This window comes from Palaemon carinicauda, chromosome 1 (assembly GCF_036898095.1).
Source record: "Palaemon carinicauda isolate YSFRI2023 chromosome 1, ASM3689809v2, whole genome shotgun sequence".
NCBI lineage: Eukaryota > Metazoa > Arthropoda > Malacostraca > Decapoda > Palaemonidae > Palaemon > Palaemon carinicauda.
This window is the reverse complement of record NC_090725.1, coordinates 88,853,822-88,870,210: the sequence shown is the minus strand read 5'-3', so window position 1 is coordinate 88,870,210 and position 16,389 is coordinate 88,853,822. Positions and strand designations below refer to the sequence as shown.

The 16,389-nt window shown below is 46.3% G+C and overlaps 1 protein-coding gene across 5 annotated transcripts in view; it reads left to right on the top strand.

Moving 5' to 3' along the window:
* MED7 (mediator complex subunit 7) overlaps positions 1-16,389 on the top strand; it is a 524,248-nt gene that overhangs the window by 452,487 nt on the left and 55,372 nt on the right. Inside the window, exon 1 of one of the 5 annotated variants that reach the window (XM_068382720.1) lies at positions 3,720-4,099. The exons of 1 other annotated variant lie outside the window; for it this stretch is intronic. Coding sequence is in view for 1 of the 4 variants with exons in the window: in XM_068382699.1 (XP_068238800.1) it covers positions 4,828-4,879 (52 nt within the window). In the remaining 3 variants the exon portion in view is untranslated. Of the gene's footprint in view, positions 1-3,719; positions 4,100-4,445; positions 4,645-4,762; positions 4,880-16,389 lie in introns of those variants that run through there. 3 more of the 5 variants (XM_068382704.1, XM_068382712.1, XM_068382699.1) reach the window with 3 other exon arrangements.

The window sequence follows — 16,389 nt, the reverse complement described above, 5'->3', positions numbered from 1 at the left end:
AGCTCAAAGTAAATAGAAGAAAGACAGAGATGATGAAAACGGAATAAGCAATGGAAGATGAAATATTGGAAGGAGAAAGGATTAATGAGGTAGAATTATTCAAGTATTTAGGAACTATGATCTCTAATACAGGGTCATTAGAATTGGAGTTTAGTGAAAGATTGAAAAAAGCAAATCAGACAATGGCTAGGTTGAGGAAAACTTGGAAATCAAATCCCCTGAAATCACATTAAATATCAGGCTATATGTCAGTTTAGTGTGATCTGTATGGACATGAGTCTTTGTATGACAATGAAACAATCTCCAACAGATTTAGTAGATTTGAGAAAAAAAACCGTCAGAAGAATATTAGGAGTTAAATGGCAGGACAGGATTAGAAATGAAACTATAAGAGAGATTACCCAAGTGCCATATACCGCTGGAGAGTTATGGGGTCCTTTCACTGGCCAGGCAGTATTACATGGGATCTTTCTCTCTGGTTACGGTTCACTTTCCCATTGCCTACACATACAGGGAATAGTCTGGTCCATTCTTTACAGATTCTCCTCTGTCCTCATACACCTGGCAACACTGAGATTACCAAACAATTCGCCTTCACACAAGGGGTTAACTACTGCACTGTAATTGTTCAGTAGTTACTTTCCTCTTGGTAAGGGTAGAAGAGAGACTTTAGCTATGGTAAGCAGCTCTTCTAGGAGAAGGACATTCCAAAATAAAACCATTGTTCTCTAGTCTTGAGTAGTGCCATAGCCTCTGTACCATGGTCTTCACCATGAGATCATGGTGAGTAGGTAGAGGTGGTTTGTACATGCTCTTTGCACTCCCCAGGAGAGATTAGTCAACCAAACTTTTAACTGGGCTCCACAGGGCACCAGAAGACTTGGAAGACCCAGGCCTACGTGGCCGAGAACTGTGAAGCATGAAGTAGGAGTTTATGAATGGAGAAGTATTGAATTCAAGGCTGAAATAGAGACGACTGGCAAAAACTAACAGATACCCTTTGCGTCAATAGGCGTAAGAGATGATGATGATGATGTTGTTTCTCATGGTTAGTCTACCAGGAATTACAATTTTGGTGTAAAGTGTATAAATGCTGGAAATAAATCTTTTGGCAACATTATCACATTTTCACATTGTCTAACTAGGGTCGTAGCTTAGCAATTACTAATAATAATAATAATAGCCTAATAATAATTTGTCGGCACCAAGAAACGCAGTGTATTCAAGACAACCAGTGATATATATGAGTAAACACAGAGAAACATACTCACGCATATATATATATATATATATATATATATATATATATATATATATATATATATATATATATATATATATATATATATGTGTGTGTGTGTGTGTGTGTATGTATATATATACTGTATATATATAATATATATAAATAATATATACAAATATATTGTATCAGATATTAATGTGAAAGAAAAGTACACCATTTCTCCTGTGCACAAGCTTATGACTCATATTTTTCCCCACTGAAACACGCAGTGCTATAGAGTAATTAGAAATTAGTAAAAGTTCTTTCCTTGTGTATTTATTGATGAAATTGTATCAAGAAAACAAAAGCTTTTATCAATATATTCCCTGTTGTTATTGTAACCAACGTTCATTGTGATCTATATGTATTGATCGGCTTATAACTAAATATAATAGGGTGAATAAAAATTAATATGATAGCATGTACCCTCTGATGGAAAAGATTATTTAATGGTAGATCTCCTTGGTTCGATGGGGTCACTTGAGAGAGAGAGAGAGAGAGAGAGAGAGAGAGAGAGAGAGAGAGAGAGAGAGAGAGAGAGAGAGAGAGAGAGAGAGAGAGAGAGAGAGAACAGGAAAAATACAGGAGAAAAGTGGAGTCGGTTAAATGTTTAACTGCCATCCATTCCCTAACACAGATAAGAGTCTAGTTTAAAGTGTCAGCGGTATAATCTGTCATTCGTGGAGAAGTAAAATTAAGTATCATCTGCAAATAACTTGAGCTTCCCTTCGTGTTTCTGTAGTACTTTTGATAGATCTATAGTATAGATACAAAATAAGATTGGGCCTATAGTAAACTTCCCTGGGGACTGGGGTACCCATCTGTTCAATGATTTATATGATAAATGAGTTGCCAATTCGTACACAGAAGTTTCTGTCAGCCAAGTAATCTTTTAGATAATCAAAAGCTTGATGAATACCAATTGACCATTAATCATAAGTAGCAGTTCATGCACAACTGTATCCAAAGACGCACTAAGATCGGGTAATATCAAGATACAAGTTACCACTTTTGTTCTCGTCCATCATTTCCAACAGATCATTAATTTTACTACAGGGCATATAATTGTCTCCTCAGAATATAATTTTCCGTATTCTGTGCTTGTCTGGTAATTATTATTATTATTATTATTATTATTATTATTATTATTATTATTATTATTTGCTAAGCCACAATCCCAGTTGGAAAAGCAAGATGCTTTAAGCCCAGGAGCCCCAAAAAGGAAATAGCCTAGTGGGGAAAGGAAACAAGGAAAAATGAAATATTCTAAGGAGAGTAACAACATTAAGATAAAAATTTCCAATATAAACTATAAAAACTTTAACAAAAAAAAGAGGAATAGAAATAAGATAGAATAGTGTGCCCGAGTTTACCTTCAAGCAATTCGATTCTTTCTGAGTGACTAACTGGCTATTCAAGAATTAGATATTCAAGCACTTTCGAAATAAAGATTAGAATCGAAATAGGTCTGTATGAACTTATTTCCTGATAATCTAGAACACTTTTCAAAACTGGTGTAACTATAGCCATTTCCTAAGATTCTGGAAGAATACTACTAGTAGTATTTACTATTCTTGTAATTATGTCAGCAAGCCCATAATAGTTTTAAACTCCATCACTTCGGATATTGGCATTAGATTAATTGCACAATTTATTTTCTTTGCCCTCTTAATAATCCTGATGACTTTATCTTTATTTATATAATGAAATAATTAATTTTATGTGTAGGCCTATCTGGTACAGTGCCAGTCTAATATGGAATATCTGTGAAAGACCCAATTACATGTTCTATTTTGTTTTTAAAGAATTCCAAAGTATATTATTAGCCATTTGTTGGTTGCTATACCCATCAGGGAGCCCATTTTTTGTTTTATTTTATATCAAACCCTTTAGGAGACTATTTAGCTTATCCATATCTGTTGTCACTCCCTGGATTTTTCAGTATACAGAAGTATTCAATTTTTACCCACCTTAACAGGTAATTATATTGACAATTTACGGTTTTTTATTCCCCCTAAAAACTTTCAGTTTTTAAAACTAAATTAAACAAAGCTACGTTTATGGTGATAGGGAAGCAAAACAATTTAAGAAATTTGGGTGACGCCCAAATAAATATTGATAACAACCCGGTCCCGTTATCTCGTAGTTTTGGTATAATCGCTGGATATCACCTTAGAAACATCACTTTCGTAAAGAAGTATCTGGATGAACATTCTGTTAAGAAACTTGTGATTAACTGTTATTACAAGGATTAACGTCATCTATTACAACCCACCCAAAAATGAATCTTAAAAACTTACAAAGCATAATGTAGAGGAACAACACTGATAAGTCCCACATTGAAAAGGGATTGGGGATTATACTCCTATACAAACTGAATTACAGTGGCTGCCTATTAAAGGTAGCATAGAGTTTACTATATGTGCAATAACTCAAGTAATCAGAAACGGACGTTCAAAATATCTATGAGAATTGCTACACGCCGTACAGTCAATGAATAGTGTCGACATGAGAATGGTTACACGATTTCAAGTTATTGGACCCAATGTCCACTTTATGCCTACTGTAGATTATAGAGCTTTCAACTACGTGGCCACATGTTATATAACAAGCTCCCTCTAGACTGAAGATATTGCGGCTTTTAAGAAAAAACCGACGACTTTCTCGTTCTCCAGGTCCTTGGATTTTATGATTAATGCGGAATATGCTGTTATACTATAAATACCTAAGAATGTATAATGCAAACATATCTTGTAGCCCTTTAGTGCATACGGTTTCCCTGCGTGATAAGACCTAGAAAACAGCCCTTAAAGTAAAGTAAGTAAATGTAGGTTGATCTTGACATTTACCTGTTATTTTCTCGTTTAACATGAACCTATTTGTGTTAAAAATTTTCATCTACAAATTCTCACTCTAAAGGGAAAGAAGATACCGCCTCTATTACACTATGGTACTTTAACTACTTAATTGCATTTATAACAATATAGACTACGCTAAATAATAATGTGAAATTAGTTATTCTAGTTCTGTGACTATAAAATTCTAATAACCGAATTTTGATCCATAGCCCTGTGTAAAAAAGTATAAGGTAAAAGGTTTCGAGTACTCTTTGAATATCCTCGATTACTTTAATAAAAGAATCGGGTTCCTCTATTGGTTATCACATCCTTTTGTTTTCTTGTAAATAACAGCTGGTTGCGTATTGTCAACAAAGCTGCCGATGTTTAGTTTGGATACGAACATAATGTGTGAACCGTAGCATTTTTTCACTTGAGAAGTGTGTGGTTTTCATTGTAAAGGAAACTTTGAACTTCTAGTAAGTAATTTAGTCCATATGACGACTATGTGATTGTTGTTCACCAGTAAGTATTTGGAAATAAGTAAAATTGTTCTCCTTAATTCGAATGATCTTTACGTTACCCTCCCTTGCTCCTCGAGACCCGTTCTTCTGTGACTTCGGCAGGTTTTCCTCAGGCTTCTCTGTCGTTGTAAAGTATGCTTGAAGGGGAGGTTTATCGTGACCTACGTTAGGAGTGTGACTTTTCATGTACAGTGGTAGGGCACTTCCCGATAAAGACCTGTACAACGGCAAAGGAGGTACCCTATTGAGAATACAGTTGTAATGATCAATGAAAGTTACCTACGAGGGTCTATTGATCGATTAATAGCCTTTTATTGGTAAATTTATACTGTAAAATTTAAAGTGGAATTGGGTTAAGGTTAGGCATTGAATTAAGGTGTATATATACTGGTACATCACCTACTGTGTTTGGTAAATTTGTTTGTTTGTCCGTGTAGAATCAACAATTATTATCTGCCTCATCAGATCGATCCTTTTATTTTCAGCATATTTAATCCCTTACATATGTTCCACAAGTGTGTCATATAGATGATGATATTTTAAAAAACCACATTTGAAAGATATCAGCATAAAAATGTGCAAAACTCTGGAGCTTTTTGTGGATCGTTGGACCTTGCTGAGATAAAACGGGACTTTTCCATCATATTTTTTTCCAAGTCGTCGTACTACGAACACCCCCCTTACTCAAGTGTATTTATGGGTACACTATGTTGGTCCATCAAATTGTGCCATTTAGTCACGTATTGTTCTCTGCTCTGGTGTGGCTTGCTTCCCTTGCAATTTAACATTATCTCTTTGCATTCCCCTCTGTTCTAGCAAGCGATACATGTTGCGTTACACCTGTTAGCCATGTTGCTAAAGATTTTGGTATCTTAATTGGACTAACTAAAAAAATAACTTTAGGCCTATTTGTGCCAAAAATGGTTAAGGGAATAAATAAAAACACTGAAATCTATTGGGAAAATAGTATTTTTGTCCTCCAAAAACCATGCATCCTAGGTAATTTTAAGTAAGTGAAGACACTGTTTGAGGAGGGTAGGTAAGCTTTCTGTTTACAAGTGAGTGCATTGGTGAATGTCAATTGTCTGTAGTTTTACAGTCAATTAGTAAACTATGGTAGGGCTGGATTTGGGACCAGGAAATTACTCCAATCTGATCTTTAAAGAAATTATGTGTACTTTATCTGTTATAAACTATCTGACTGGTGTTTGTATGAAATTGTCACTGTTCATAAAATAAGTAAAAACTTCCCATCCTAACTGTACATTCCTAAAATAACATTTATCGATTAATACAGTACAGTTTATAGACTTTGGTTAGTTAAGATGCGATACTTTAATTTCTAGTGACACTGGAATTTGCTATAAGAAATGAACCATTGTTGGCTATTTGGGGATTTTTCTTTGTATGACTAATGAAAAATATTGATCGAGTAAAATGTGAGCACCATTTCATTGTTAATTTTGGAAGAAGCTCCCACTCGATCGGTTTCTTCCGAGAAACTGTCGAGTGGTAGAATAGGCTGCAGTTCTGTTGACCGATCTCTGGGTTTGGGAGAGGGAGTTGCCTCCCATAGCGAGGCAGCTCCTCCTCCTCCCCCGGGGGAGGATATTAATTCCGATGTTAATGTCTAACCATGATTTGTTGCAGCTTTGGGCTTCCTTGGGGCTTCAGGGTTTGCCCTCCAAGGAAGCCCTGTTTGACATGATCAAGTTCGGAGCAGCTGTCAAATCTATCGTCGACGTTGTTGTGGCAGAGGCTGCCGACGAGTTAGGTCAAACCTCTGCTCCTGATGTAGCGGAAGGCTTAACTCCCCCCTCCGAACATCCTTCGAGGGAGGAGCTAAGTCCAACGGTCTCTCCTGCAGGTGATTCTCCCCCTCGGGGGAGTTCACTGACAGAGACTCCTCTTCGGAGGACTGCTGGTCACCTTGCTGATCCTACGGCCCCCAGAGGGCATATAAGGGGCAAAGCTCGCCTTCCTCTTCGCCGTAGAGGCCTTCCCTCGCCTCACAAGGGCGTAAGGAGGCGCCTCTTCGGCTCATCATCCCCGCAGTCCGCCACAGGAACCTCGTTGTCGATCACCGACCCTGCGTGCTACATTCCTGGACCTCTCTGCAGATCGTTCGCGATCTCCTTTGGTGGAAGGTCGTCCTTGCAAAGGACGCACCAACCTTCCTCCCGCTAGACCTGCTGACCTGCCTTCGCCGTTCCTGGCTGCTGATGCGCTGTGGGCGGCCACGCATCCCGTTTTCAGGCGGGCATCGGTCCCTTCTGGGCACAAGGGACTTTCTCTCCTAGAGACTAAGTTCCTTACGTGCCAGGTATCCCCTGCGCGCCATCGATCTCCTACGCGCAAGCGCGCTCCAGTTAGAGTGCGCCAGCGCTCGCCTGTGCGCCAGTGCTCACCTGCGCGTCAGCGCTCACCTGTGTGCCAATGCTCTCCAGCCCGCCACTGCGCGCCCTCTTCCTGATGCGCGCTCACGATCGCCTGCGCGCCAGCGCTCACCTGTGCGCCAGCATTCTACGACGCGCCAGCATTCTCCGACGCGCCAGCTCTCGCCGGTGCGCCAATGCTCTCCTGCACGCCCACGATCTTCGGATCTGGGCGCAAAGGGGAAGATAATGACTTCCCCTGCAGTCCAAGATGTGTGCCCTCTGATATTTTCCCTGCGCGCACGCCCTACGTGTTCGCCCTTACGGGCTCATCATGATCCTGTGCGCCCGCACGCGCGTGAACAGTCATCTTTATCTCCAGAACACGCCCCTGCACGCCATCGCTCTCCGACGCGCGCCCTCACCTGCGCGCCATCGTTCGCCCACGCGCGCCCTCACCTGCGCGCCATCGTTCGCCCACGCGCGCCCTCACCTGCGCGCCATCGTTTGCCCACGCGCGCCCTCACCTGCGCGCCATCGTTCGCCCACGCGCGCCCTCACCTGCGCGCCCTCACCTGCGCGCCATCGTTCGCCCACGCGCGCCCTCACCTGCGCGCCATCGTTTGCCCACGCGCGCCATCGATCGTCCACGCGCGCCATCGATCGTCCACGCGCGCCATCGATCGTCCACGCGCGCCATCGATCGTCCACGCGCGCCAACGCCATCGCCTACGCGCGCCCTCGCCATCGCCTACGCGCGCCCTCGCCATTGTCAACACCTACGCACGCGAACAATCGCCCGAGCGCGATTTAGGCGGATTTCCATCGTGCGAGTGCCAGCGTGATCCCACGCGTGAGGCTGTAGGACGACGAACGGCTAGGTCACTGTCATCCCCCCGCCGCAAGCGCAGAACAGCGCGCTCGACGGAGGGAGGGATTTCTCCATATAGGTCCAGGAACTTGCCTTCTTCTTCTTTTCAGACCGACCCTGCTCGGTTACTCCTCCTAGGGATCGCATGATCCCCTTCCATCCAGAGGGAGTTTCTGACAGCGCGACTGTCAGTCGACAGCCCTGGTTTGGGTCCCTCGTCAGAGCGGTCGTACAGGCTTTCAAGCCTGTTCTCTCTGAACTGGGACACAAAGCAGTGGCAGTCTCGACTCCCCTGAAGAGGAAGAGAGGAGGAGTGGACGTGGTAACTTCTCCAAGGGCGAAGTTGACTCCTCGGAAGTCTTTGAGGAAGGCTCCCTCCCCCCCCAGACTTTCTCTCTCTCCCCTTCGGACGAGGATTTCCCGTCCTCAGGGGAGTCCCGTTAGGTGAGGCGTTCCCCCATCGCACCAATGAGGGAAACCCCACCTTGCGCAGAGAAGTCCTCTTGGGTAGGGGTGGAGAAGAGCCTCCCACCATCACTTCTGGAGTCCTGTATCCCTCGCAGGAGGGAGTCGAAGGACTCCAAGACAGTTCCGAAGTCGTCCTCGAAGATTAGACCAGAGCCACCCAAGCCCTCGGAGAACATCCACGAGTCCCCCCGAGAAGAGCCTCCGGGGACAGGAGACTTCGCTGCCAGCCCTTCAGGAGGGGAGCCTCAGGAGTCAGAACACGCTTTCTGGCAAGTTCTGACCCGTATGAGGTATCCCAACGGGTTTTCGGATCCAGAGATTCCTCCTCGTGAGGGCAAGGACACGGTCCTGGACCGAGTCTTTGGTACTCAGAAACCCGCTAAGGCCAGTGCGGCTCTGCCTTGGTCCCAAGGGGTTAAGAGTGCCAGAGATAAGGTCGAGGGCCAGCTCTCTGAGCTTGCCTCCTCCAGTCGGTCCAGCGCCGGGAACAAACTCTTCCCGCCTCCTCGTGTCCATCAGAGGAGGTACTTCGAGATCATGGAGGAGACTTGTCTAGCTCTTCCTCTGCACCATTCTTTGGAAGAGCTTACCAAGGGAGTCCCTCTCGAGAGACACTCCACCAGGCAGGTGGCTTTCTCGGCTACGGAGATCCTCAGCCAGGAGAAGGTAGCGAAGTGTGCCATGCAGGCAACTTCGTGGCTGGACATTTGACTAGGGTTTCTAGGCATCCTGCTACGATCCGAGGACCTATCCAAGGAAGGTACCAGGAAGGCCATGGAGACATTTCTACTCTCGGGCACTCGTACCATCGAGTTTCTAGCCCACCAAGTCTCGAACTTGTGGGCTAACACCATCTTGAAGCGTCGAGATGCAGTGTCTGAAAGGTTTCACCAGAAAGTCCCCAACACCGAGATAAGCAGGCTCAGACATTCTTCCATCTTAGGGAGAAACCTGTTTGAGCCTAAGGACGTGGAGCAGGCAGCTGAGAGGTGGAGGAAGTCCAACCAGGACTCTCTCCTGCAGAGGGCTTTAACATCTAAGCCCTATAAGCCTCCAGCAACCACGTCCTACCAAGACGACGAAACCGGTAACGGCAGCGAAGACAATGGTGTCGAAGCCCTTTCATGTCAAAGACAAGAAAGGCAAAAAGTCCTCCAGGGGCAGGAAAAATCCTAGGGGTAGTGGCCGAGGCTGCAAACGCTAGGATTAGCAGTCTCCCTGCATGTCCACCAGTAGGGGGATGCCTGCAAAGTTGTGCAACCAGGTGGCAGCAACTCGAGGCCGATTCCTGGACGATTTCCGTAATCAGTCAAGGATATCGCGTCCCGTTCATAACATCTCTACCTCCCCTGACAGCGGATCCAGTGTCGTTGAGCTCCCTTGCTATGGGATCGGCAAGGGGGCAAGCCCTTCGGGCGGAAGTCCAGACCATGTTGAAGAAGGGCGCTCTCCAAGAGGTTGTTGACGGGTCCCCAGGCTTTTTCAGTCGACTCTATCTTGTAAAGAAGGCGTCTGGAGGCTGGAGACCAGTCATCGACCTCTCAGCTCTGAACAGGTTTGTCAAGCAGACCCCGTTCAGCATGGACACGGCAGACACGGTCAGACTTGCAGTGAGACCTCAAGACTGATGGGCGCGTACTTCCAGATCCCAGTCTATCCGTCTTCAAGGAAGTACTTAAGATTCTGCCTAGACAACAAGATCTACCAGTTCAAGGTGCTGTGCTTCGGTCTCTCCACAGCACCTCAGGTTTTCACCAGAGTGTTCACCCTGATATCATCGTGGGCACACAGGATCAGCATCCGTCTCCTCCGTTATCTGGACGACTGGCTGATCCTAGCAGACTCGGAGTCAACCCTTCTTCGACACCGAGACGAACTTCTGAGACTTTGCCAGGATCTGGGATCCTGGTAAATCTCGAGAAGTCTTCTCTGCTACCTACTCAAAGACTGGTACAGTATATCTAGGCATGATAACAGGGAGGTACCTTTTCAGAGCAGCTATCCCATCTCGCAGTAGAGATACTGAGATGGACCGAAGTCCGCTCGATTCCACTATCGGCTCGCTTCATTCCAGGCAAGAGGAATGTGCTCGCCGACAGACTGTGCAGACCGTCTCAGATAGTGAGTACCGAGTGTTCTTTGGATCATCTAGTAGCCAACAAAGTCCTGACTTTGTGGGGTTCCCCGACTGTGGATCTGTCCGCTATAGCGTTGAACTTCAAGCTTCCGCTGTACTGCTCCCCAGTCCCGGATCCCAAGGCACTCTGGCAAGATGCCTTTCAACAATGGTGGGACAACATCGATGTTTACGCCTTTCCCCGTTCTGTCTGATGAGAAGGGTACTCAACAAGACCAGAATATCGGTCAATCTCTCAATGACCCTAATAGCTCCGCTATGGCATCATGCAGAATGGTTCCCAGACCTTCTGCAGCTCCTAACGGAACTTCCGAGAGAACTCCCTCCACGACACGAGCTACTTAAACAATCACACTCCAACATCTTTCACAAAGCCGTAGCTTCGCTTCGACTTCACGCCTGGAGACTATCCAGCATCTCCTCGCAGAGAGAGGTTTTTTGCAACAAGTTGCATACAGGATGTCTGGACACCTGCGAAGGTCATCCGCAGGGGTCTACCAGGCAAAGTGGAGAGTTTTCTGTGGTTGGTGTCGTGGAAGGGGTATCTCTCCACTCGATGCAACTATTCCAGCAATAGCGGAGTTTTTCGTGTATTTTCGAGAAGAAATGCGCCTTTCAGTCTCGGCAGTGAAAGGCTATCGCTCAGCCTTAAGTCTAGCCTTCAGGCTCAAAGGAGTGGACATTTCTTCCTCGCTGGAACTTTCCGTACTCATACGAAGTTATGAACTTACCTGCCCTCAGTCGGAAGTGAGACCTCCTCCATGGAACGTGGTTCGAGTTGTCAGGTCTCTTAAGAGACCTCCCTACCAACCATTACGCCAGGCTTCAGATCACCACCTGACTTGGAAGACGGTGTTCCTACTAGCTTTGGTCTCAGCCAAGCGAGTCAGTGAACTTCATGGTCTCTAGTATGACATCACCCATGCAAGGGGATGAGGGGAGGTAACGTTCAGATTTGTCCCTGAGTTTGTTGCTAAGACTCACAATCCGGGAGTGCCAGACCCACGGTTCGACTTTCCAGGTTTCGAGTCTTCGTTCTGTAACAGATGACCCAGACCATCTCCTACTGTGCCCAGTAAGGAGTCTGAGGCTGTATCTTGAAAGAACGGCAGCGTTCGTCCCCAAGTGCAGGCATTGTTTGTGAGCACTGGGAAAACGAAGAAGACGGTTACCAAGAATACCATCTCGGCATGGATTCGGAAGGTAATACACCTATCCCTGAATCCTGACCCTCCTCCGTCACTTCGCCCTAGAGCACATGATGTCAGGGGCGTAGCTACGTCCCTGGCCTTTAAAAAGAACTTCTCAGTGACGCAGGTTCTACAAGCAGGGGTGTGGAAGCGTCAGACGACCTTCACAGCCCACTACCTGCAAGACGTGACCCACAGGAGACTAGATACGTTCTCTATCGGTCCTGTGGTGGCTGCACAACAGCTGGTTTAAACCTCAGTCTCCTTAATGGACAAGTAGCAGAGGGTTGAGGGCATTGTTACCCGGTCTTAGTCTGCATGAGAGAAAAGGTATGTCTGGCCCTTTTTCTTTTCTTCATCCTCCCCTCTCTTGTGGAAAGCAGCATCCTGGGTTCTCTGCACAGCTGACCTCAAACCACTGCAGGTAAACCATGTTTCCTTGTGTTCCTAGTATTAAGTTAATACTGTCACGTCCCCATACCCTGACGAGGTGGTATTGGGAGAGTCCTAGCCTAAAGTTTCCATCTAAAGGACTTCAGGTCAACTTCCTAGGACGAGTCACTCTTCAACCTTCACACACAGCTTACGTAGGCCGCAGCAAGGTGTTAGCGAGGTGCAGGGACTCCTTATTGTTGAGTGCTAACACACTCAGATATTGAGTCCCCGGGCAAAAGCCAAAAGCCAGTACTGGCCGGGACTTACCACCCTTCCTAAGGGTTGAGTCACCCATATTAAATAGCGTGGTTTGTATTTCAGTTACGGAACAAATGACAAATTCGTAGGTAATTTGTATTTTTCCTAACTATATAAACCTTAACTATTTAATCAAACTTGTCCGCCAGCCCTGTCCCCCGTGAAGTCCTACCTCTAAGGAAAGTGAGCTCACCACACAGATGTGGGGGGGGGTGTAGCAAGCTACTCTCCCTACCCACCGCTAACTAGCGGTTGGGTAATAAACCCTCGTTAAAATTCTAATGGCTCACCATTTCAGCTATGCCAAAAGTAATTACCCATATTAAATAGCTAAGGTTTGTATAGTTAGGAAAAATACAAATTACCTACGAATTTGTCATTTTTCTATAGTCAGAGATTAAAGAAAGTTACGGTTCAGTTAATGTTTATACGATGTATTCTTGACAATCGATATAGACTCACGATTCTGTGTATCGATGTTTACTTGTTGGTTTTTGGAATACTGAAATTTTTCGTATAATAAATATAGACGTTCCAATTGTTACTGGTGATAATTCGCCTTTTATTGTAGTGCAGTGAATTTTATTCAATTCAGTGGAGGGTGCTTCTGTTCAGACCTGTCGTTATCCTAGCCTTATACCTCTTTCAAGCTCCCGGAACCATGGGAGAAATTAAGTCGAGCGGCGAAAGGAATCGAGAGGCGTAGCCTGGCGTCTACCGTCTTGTAAGACCCGAACAGAGGTCCCCTCGAGCGTTTTCTGTCGATCCCCTGAACGCTCACCCCTGCTATAGGTAAAGCGAGGTAAAAGCGTTTTTTAACATTAAGCGATAACGCGCATTAGGCGCGAAGCTGAAAACAAAATTAGAAACATTCTTCATGTGTTAAGATTCATGCCGCCGCTTCCACCAGAAGGGTGTTCGTCTCCCGAAAGTGGGGAGCGCTATGGAAATGACGAAGAAGGCGGGTTCGTGTTTGAAAATGCTGCATGCGTGTCGCCTAAGATTGATCCTAATTGGTCTTTGCTGTTAGACATGAAACAGCAACTATCTTCGTTTATGCAGTCGTATCAGCCTGCCGTTGGCACTGCGGTTGGGTGTCACGATTCCGGTTTTGACGCGTTATCGCACAGACGACCTGCTAATTCCGGTGATGACTCGTTGTCGCACAGGCGGCCTACCAGCCGCAATGTTCAACGGCGGGAGAAGGTGGATGCATCCCTTCGAGTACCTGCTTCTCAACGTCAACCGACCGCTCATATCGCCGAGCGTCAGTCTATCCAGGCGCACTGACGATCGCCAGGCAGCAGAGCATGCCACCAAGCGTCATGACAGACAGCAGCGGCGTCAGTCAGACGCGGTAGCAGGGCGGAGCGGCAGCATCAGCGTCAGTCAGACGCGGTACAGCGTCAGCCAGACACTACGCTACCCATGACAATAGAATTTGATGTCTTCATGACCATGAACGTCTAGCGTTGGAGCATTGTTGCGCCAGGTGCTATATTAAGAAATAAATCTTAACTAGAAAGATGTTATGTTCTCGGACCAAGGCCAGGCGGAGTGGTTGGGTCCCAAGGACCCCTTGAAGAAGGCGGCATTACAAGAGGAAGTGTCGGTCATGCTCTCCAAAGGGGCATTAGAACTAGTCAAGAACCCCTTCCCGTGGTTCTACAGCAGGCTCTTCCTGGTGGAGAAGGCAACAGGGGGTTGGAGGCCGGTCATAGACCTTTTGGCCCTCAACAAGTTTATATGCAAGACCGACTTCGAGATGGACACCCCGAAGTCGGTGATGGCAGCCTTGAGGGAGGGAGACTTCATGATGTCGCTGGACCTCAAGGACGCGTATTTTCAGATCCCTGTCTACCCCTCCAGCAGGAAGTTCCTTAGGGTGAAGTGGGGTTCCCAGTCATTGCAGTTCAGGACCCTATGCTTTGGGCTGTCAACAGCTCCTCAGGTCTTCACGAGGGTCTTCACAACAGTGTCAGTTTGGGCTCACGAGCAGGGCATCCACCTGATCCGGTACCTAGACGACTGGTTGTTGCTTTCAGCCTCAGAGGAAGCACTGAAGGAGCAAGGCGCAAGGCTTTTACGGTTCTTTAAGGACTTGGGGATCACCATCAACCTGGAAAAGTCACATTTTACGAATAGAACTTACCTGGCAGTTATATATACATAGCTAATTATCTCTATTTCGGCAGAATTTTTCTAAAACTAGGCAACCGCCTTGTGGTGGTTGGGTGGTAACACCCGTTAAAGGGTGGTAGGAGGAATCATTCCCGTTTTCTGTTCTTCAGTTCATCTCTGCCGGCCGGATCGATAACACGTTGGTCCGTCATTAAGAGTTTTTTCTTCGATTTCCCTGCTCGGTGTACCAGTCTGCTTTTTTTGGTGAAGTACTCTGATTTGGGGTTTTGGCGATCGTTGTATTTTGTTTTCTCTTAGCTTTTTTTTTTTGCTGTTTTTCATTATGAGTGAAAAGAGTCATTACCGTATCTGTGCGAATGAGGAATGTAAGGTGAGACTACCCAAAATGGCGGTTGATCCTCACACTGTTTGTTCTCATTGTAGGGGTTTTGTTTGTGCCCTTGATAATAGGTGCGGGGAATGTAAGGTTTTGGATGAGAAAGATTGGTTAATTATGAAGCGCTATGTGCGTAAGCTAGAGCTCGATAGAGTTAGGAGAGCTTCTAGGTCTAAGTCTAAGTCTGTTAGTGGTAAGGAAGACGAACTTAGCGTAGATTTATCTATTGATCCTATTATTGATTCCTCTTTGGAAGTTGATCCTTCCCTTGAGGTAGTAACTCCTGCACCTCCTACAGGTTCCGTATCTACGGATGACCCTCGGTACGCTAGCCTGGCGGCCGAGTTGAAGGCCATTAAAGAACAGCTGGAGGCCTTTAAAGGTAAGGAAAGTGAAAGTGCTTGTGTTAGTGCAGTGGAGGTGGCGACCGACCGAATCTGTCATACCCCTAGGCCTAGACCTCTACCAAGCTCCCAGGACCAAGGGAGAAGGTACGTCGATGACCGAAAGGGGGTGAGAGGTACGTACCCTCGGTCAGCCGTCGCCTCAGACAGTCCTGTTGTCTATTCCCAGGCTGCTCTTGACCGTCACGGGAAAGACGAGTCGGATGTGTTGTTTTCTTCTCCGAATTCGTCCAGACGTAAATGGAAGTATGAAGCTTCAAGACCTACTAAGAGGAGATGGAACCGCGACGAACGGTCTCGTTCTTTCTCTCCCGGTTCTAGCAGTTATGAACCTTGTCCGTCGGAGGATGATTTCGACTCCGTGCCTGTGAAAAGGACGAAGCCTGCTGCCGAAGATACGAGTGTTATTCGTCAGCCCCCCCCTTCGGATCCGCAAGACCCAGCTGATGTTGCTAAATCCTTTATGTCTGTCATGCAGGAACAACTTTTGACTTTAGTACAAGCCTTTAGCCGCCCTCACGCCCAGTCTGACAGACGTAAAGACGACTCGTTGCCGATTAAGAAGTCTGCTTCTAAGAGAGAACGGAGTTCTTCTTTAAAGAGAACTTCTCCCTCTCTACGCCAGGATGAGGAATGTGTGCTTGCGCCAGGCGATACTTCTTCGCGATACCAGGGCGATACGTTTTCTCGTTCTCGATACCGGGACGATACCTTATCGAACGAAGCTGCTTCTCGTTCTCGATACCAAGACGATACCGCCTCCCGTTCGCTTCGACACGACGATACCTCCTCTCGTTCGCTTCGCCACGACGATACCTCCTCTCGTTCGCTTCGCCACGACGATACCTCCTCTCGTTCGCTTCGCCACGACGATACCTCCTCTCGTTCACGACGCCACGACGATACCGACCCTAGTTCTCGACGCCACGACGATACCGCCTCTCGTTCACGACGCCACGACGATACCGCCTCTCATTCTCGCCGCCACGACGATACCGCCTCTCATTCTCGCCGCCATGACGATACCGCCTCTCGCTCTCGACGACAGAACGACTCTGCCTCTCGTTCTCGGTCCCAGGGCGATACCACC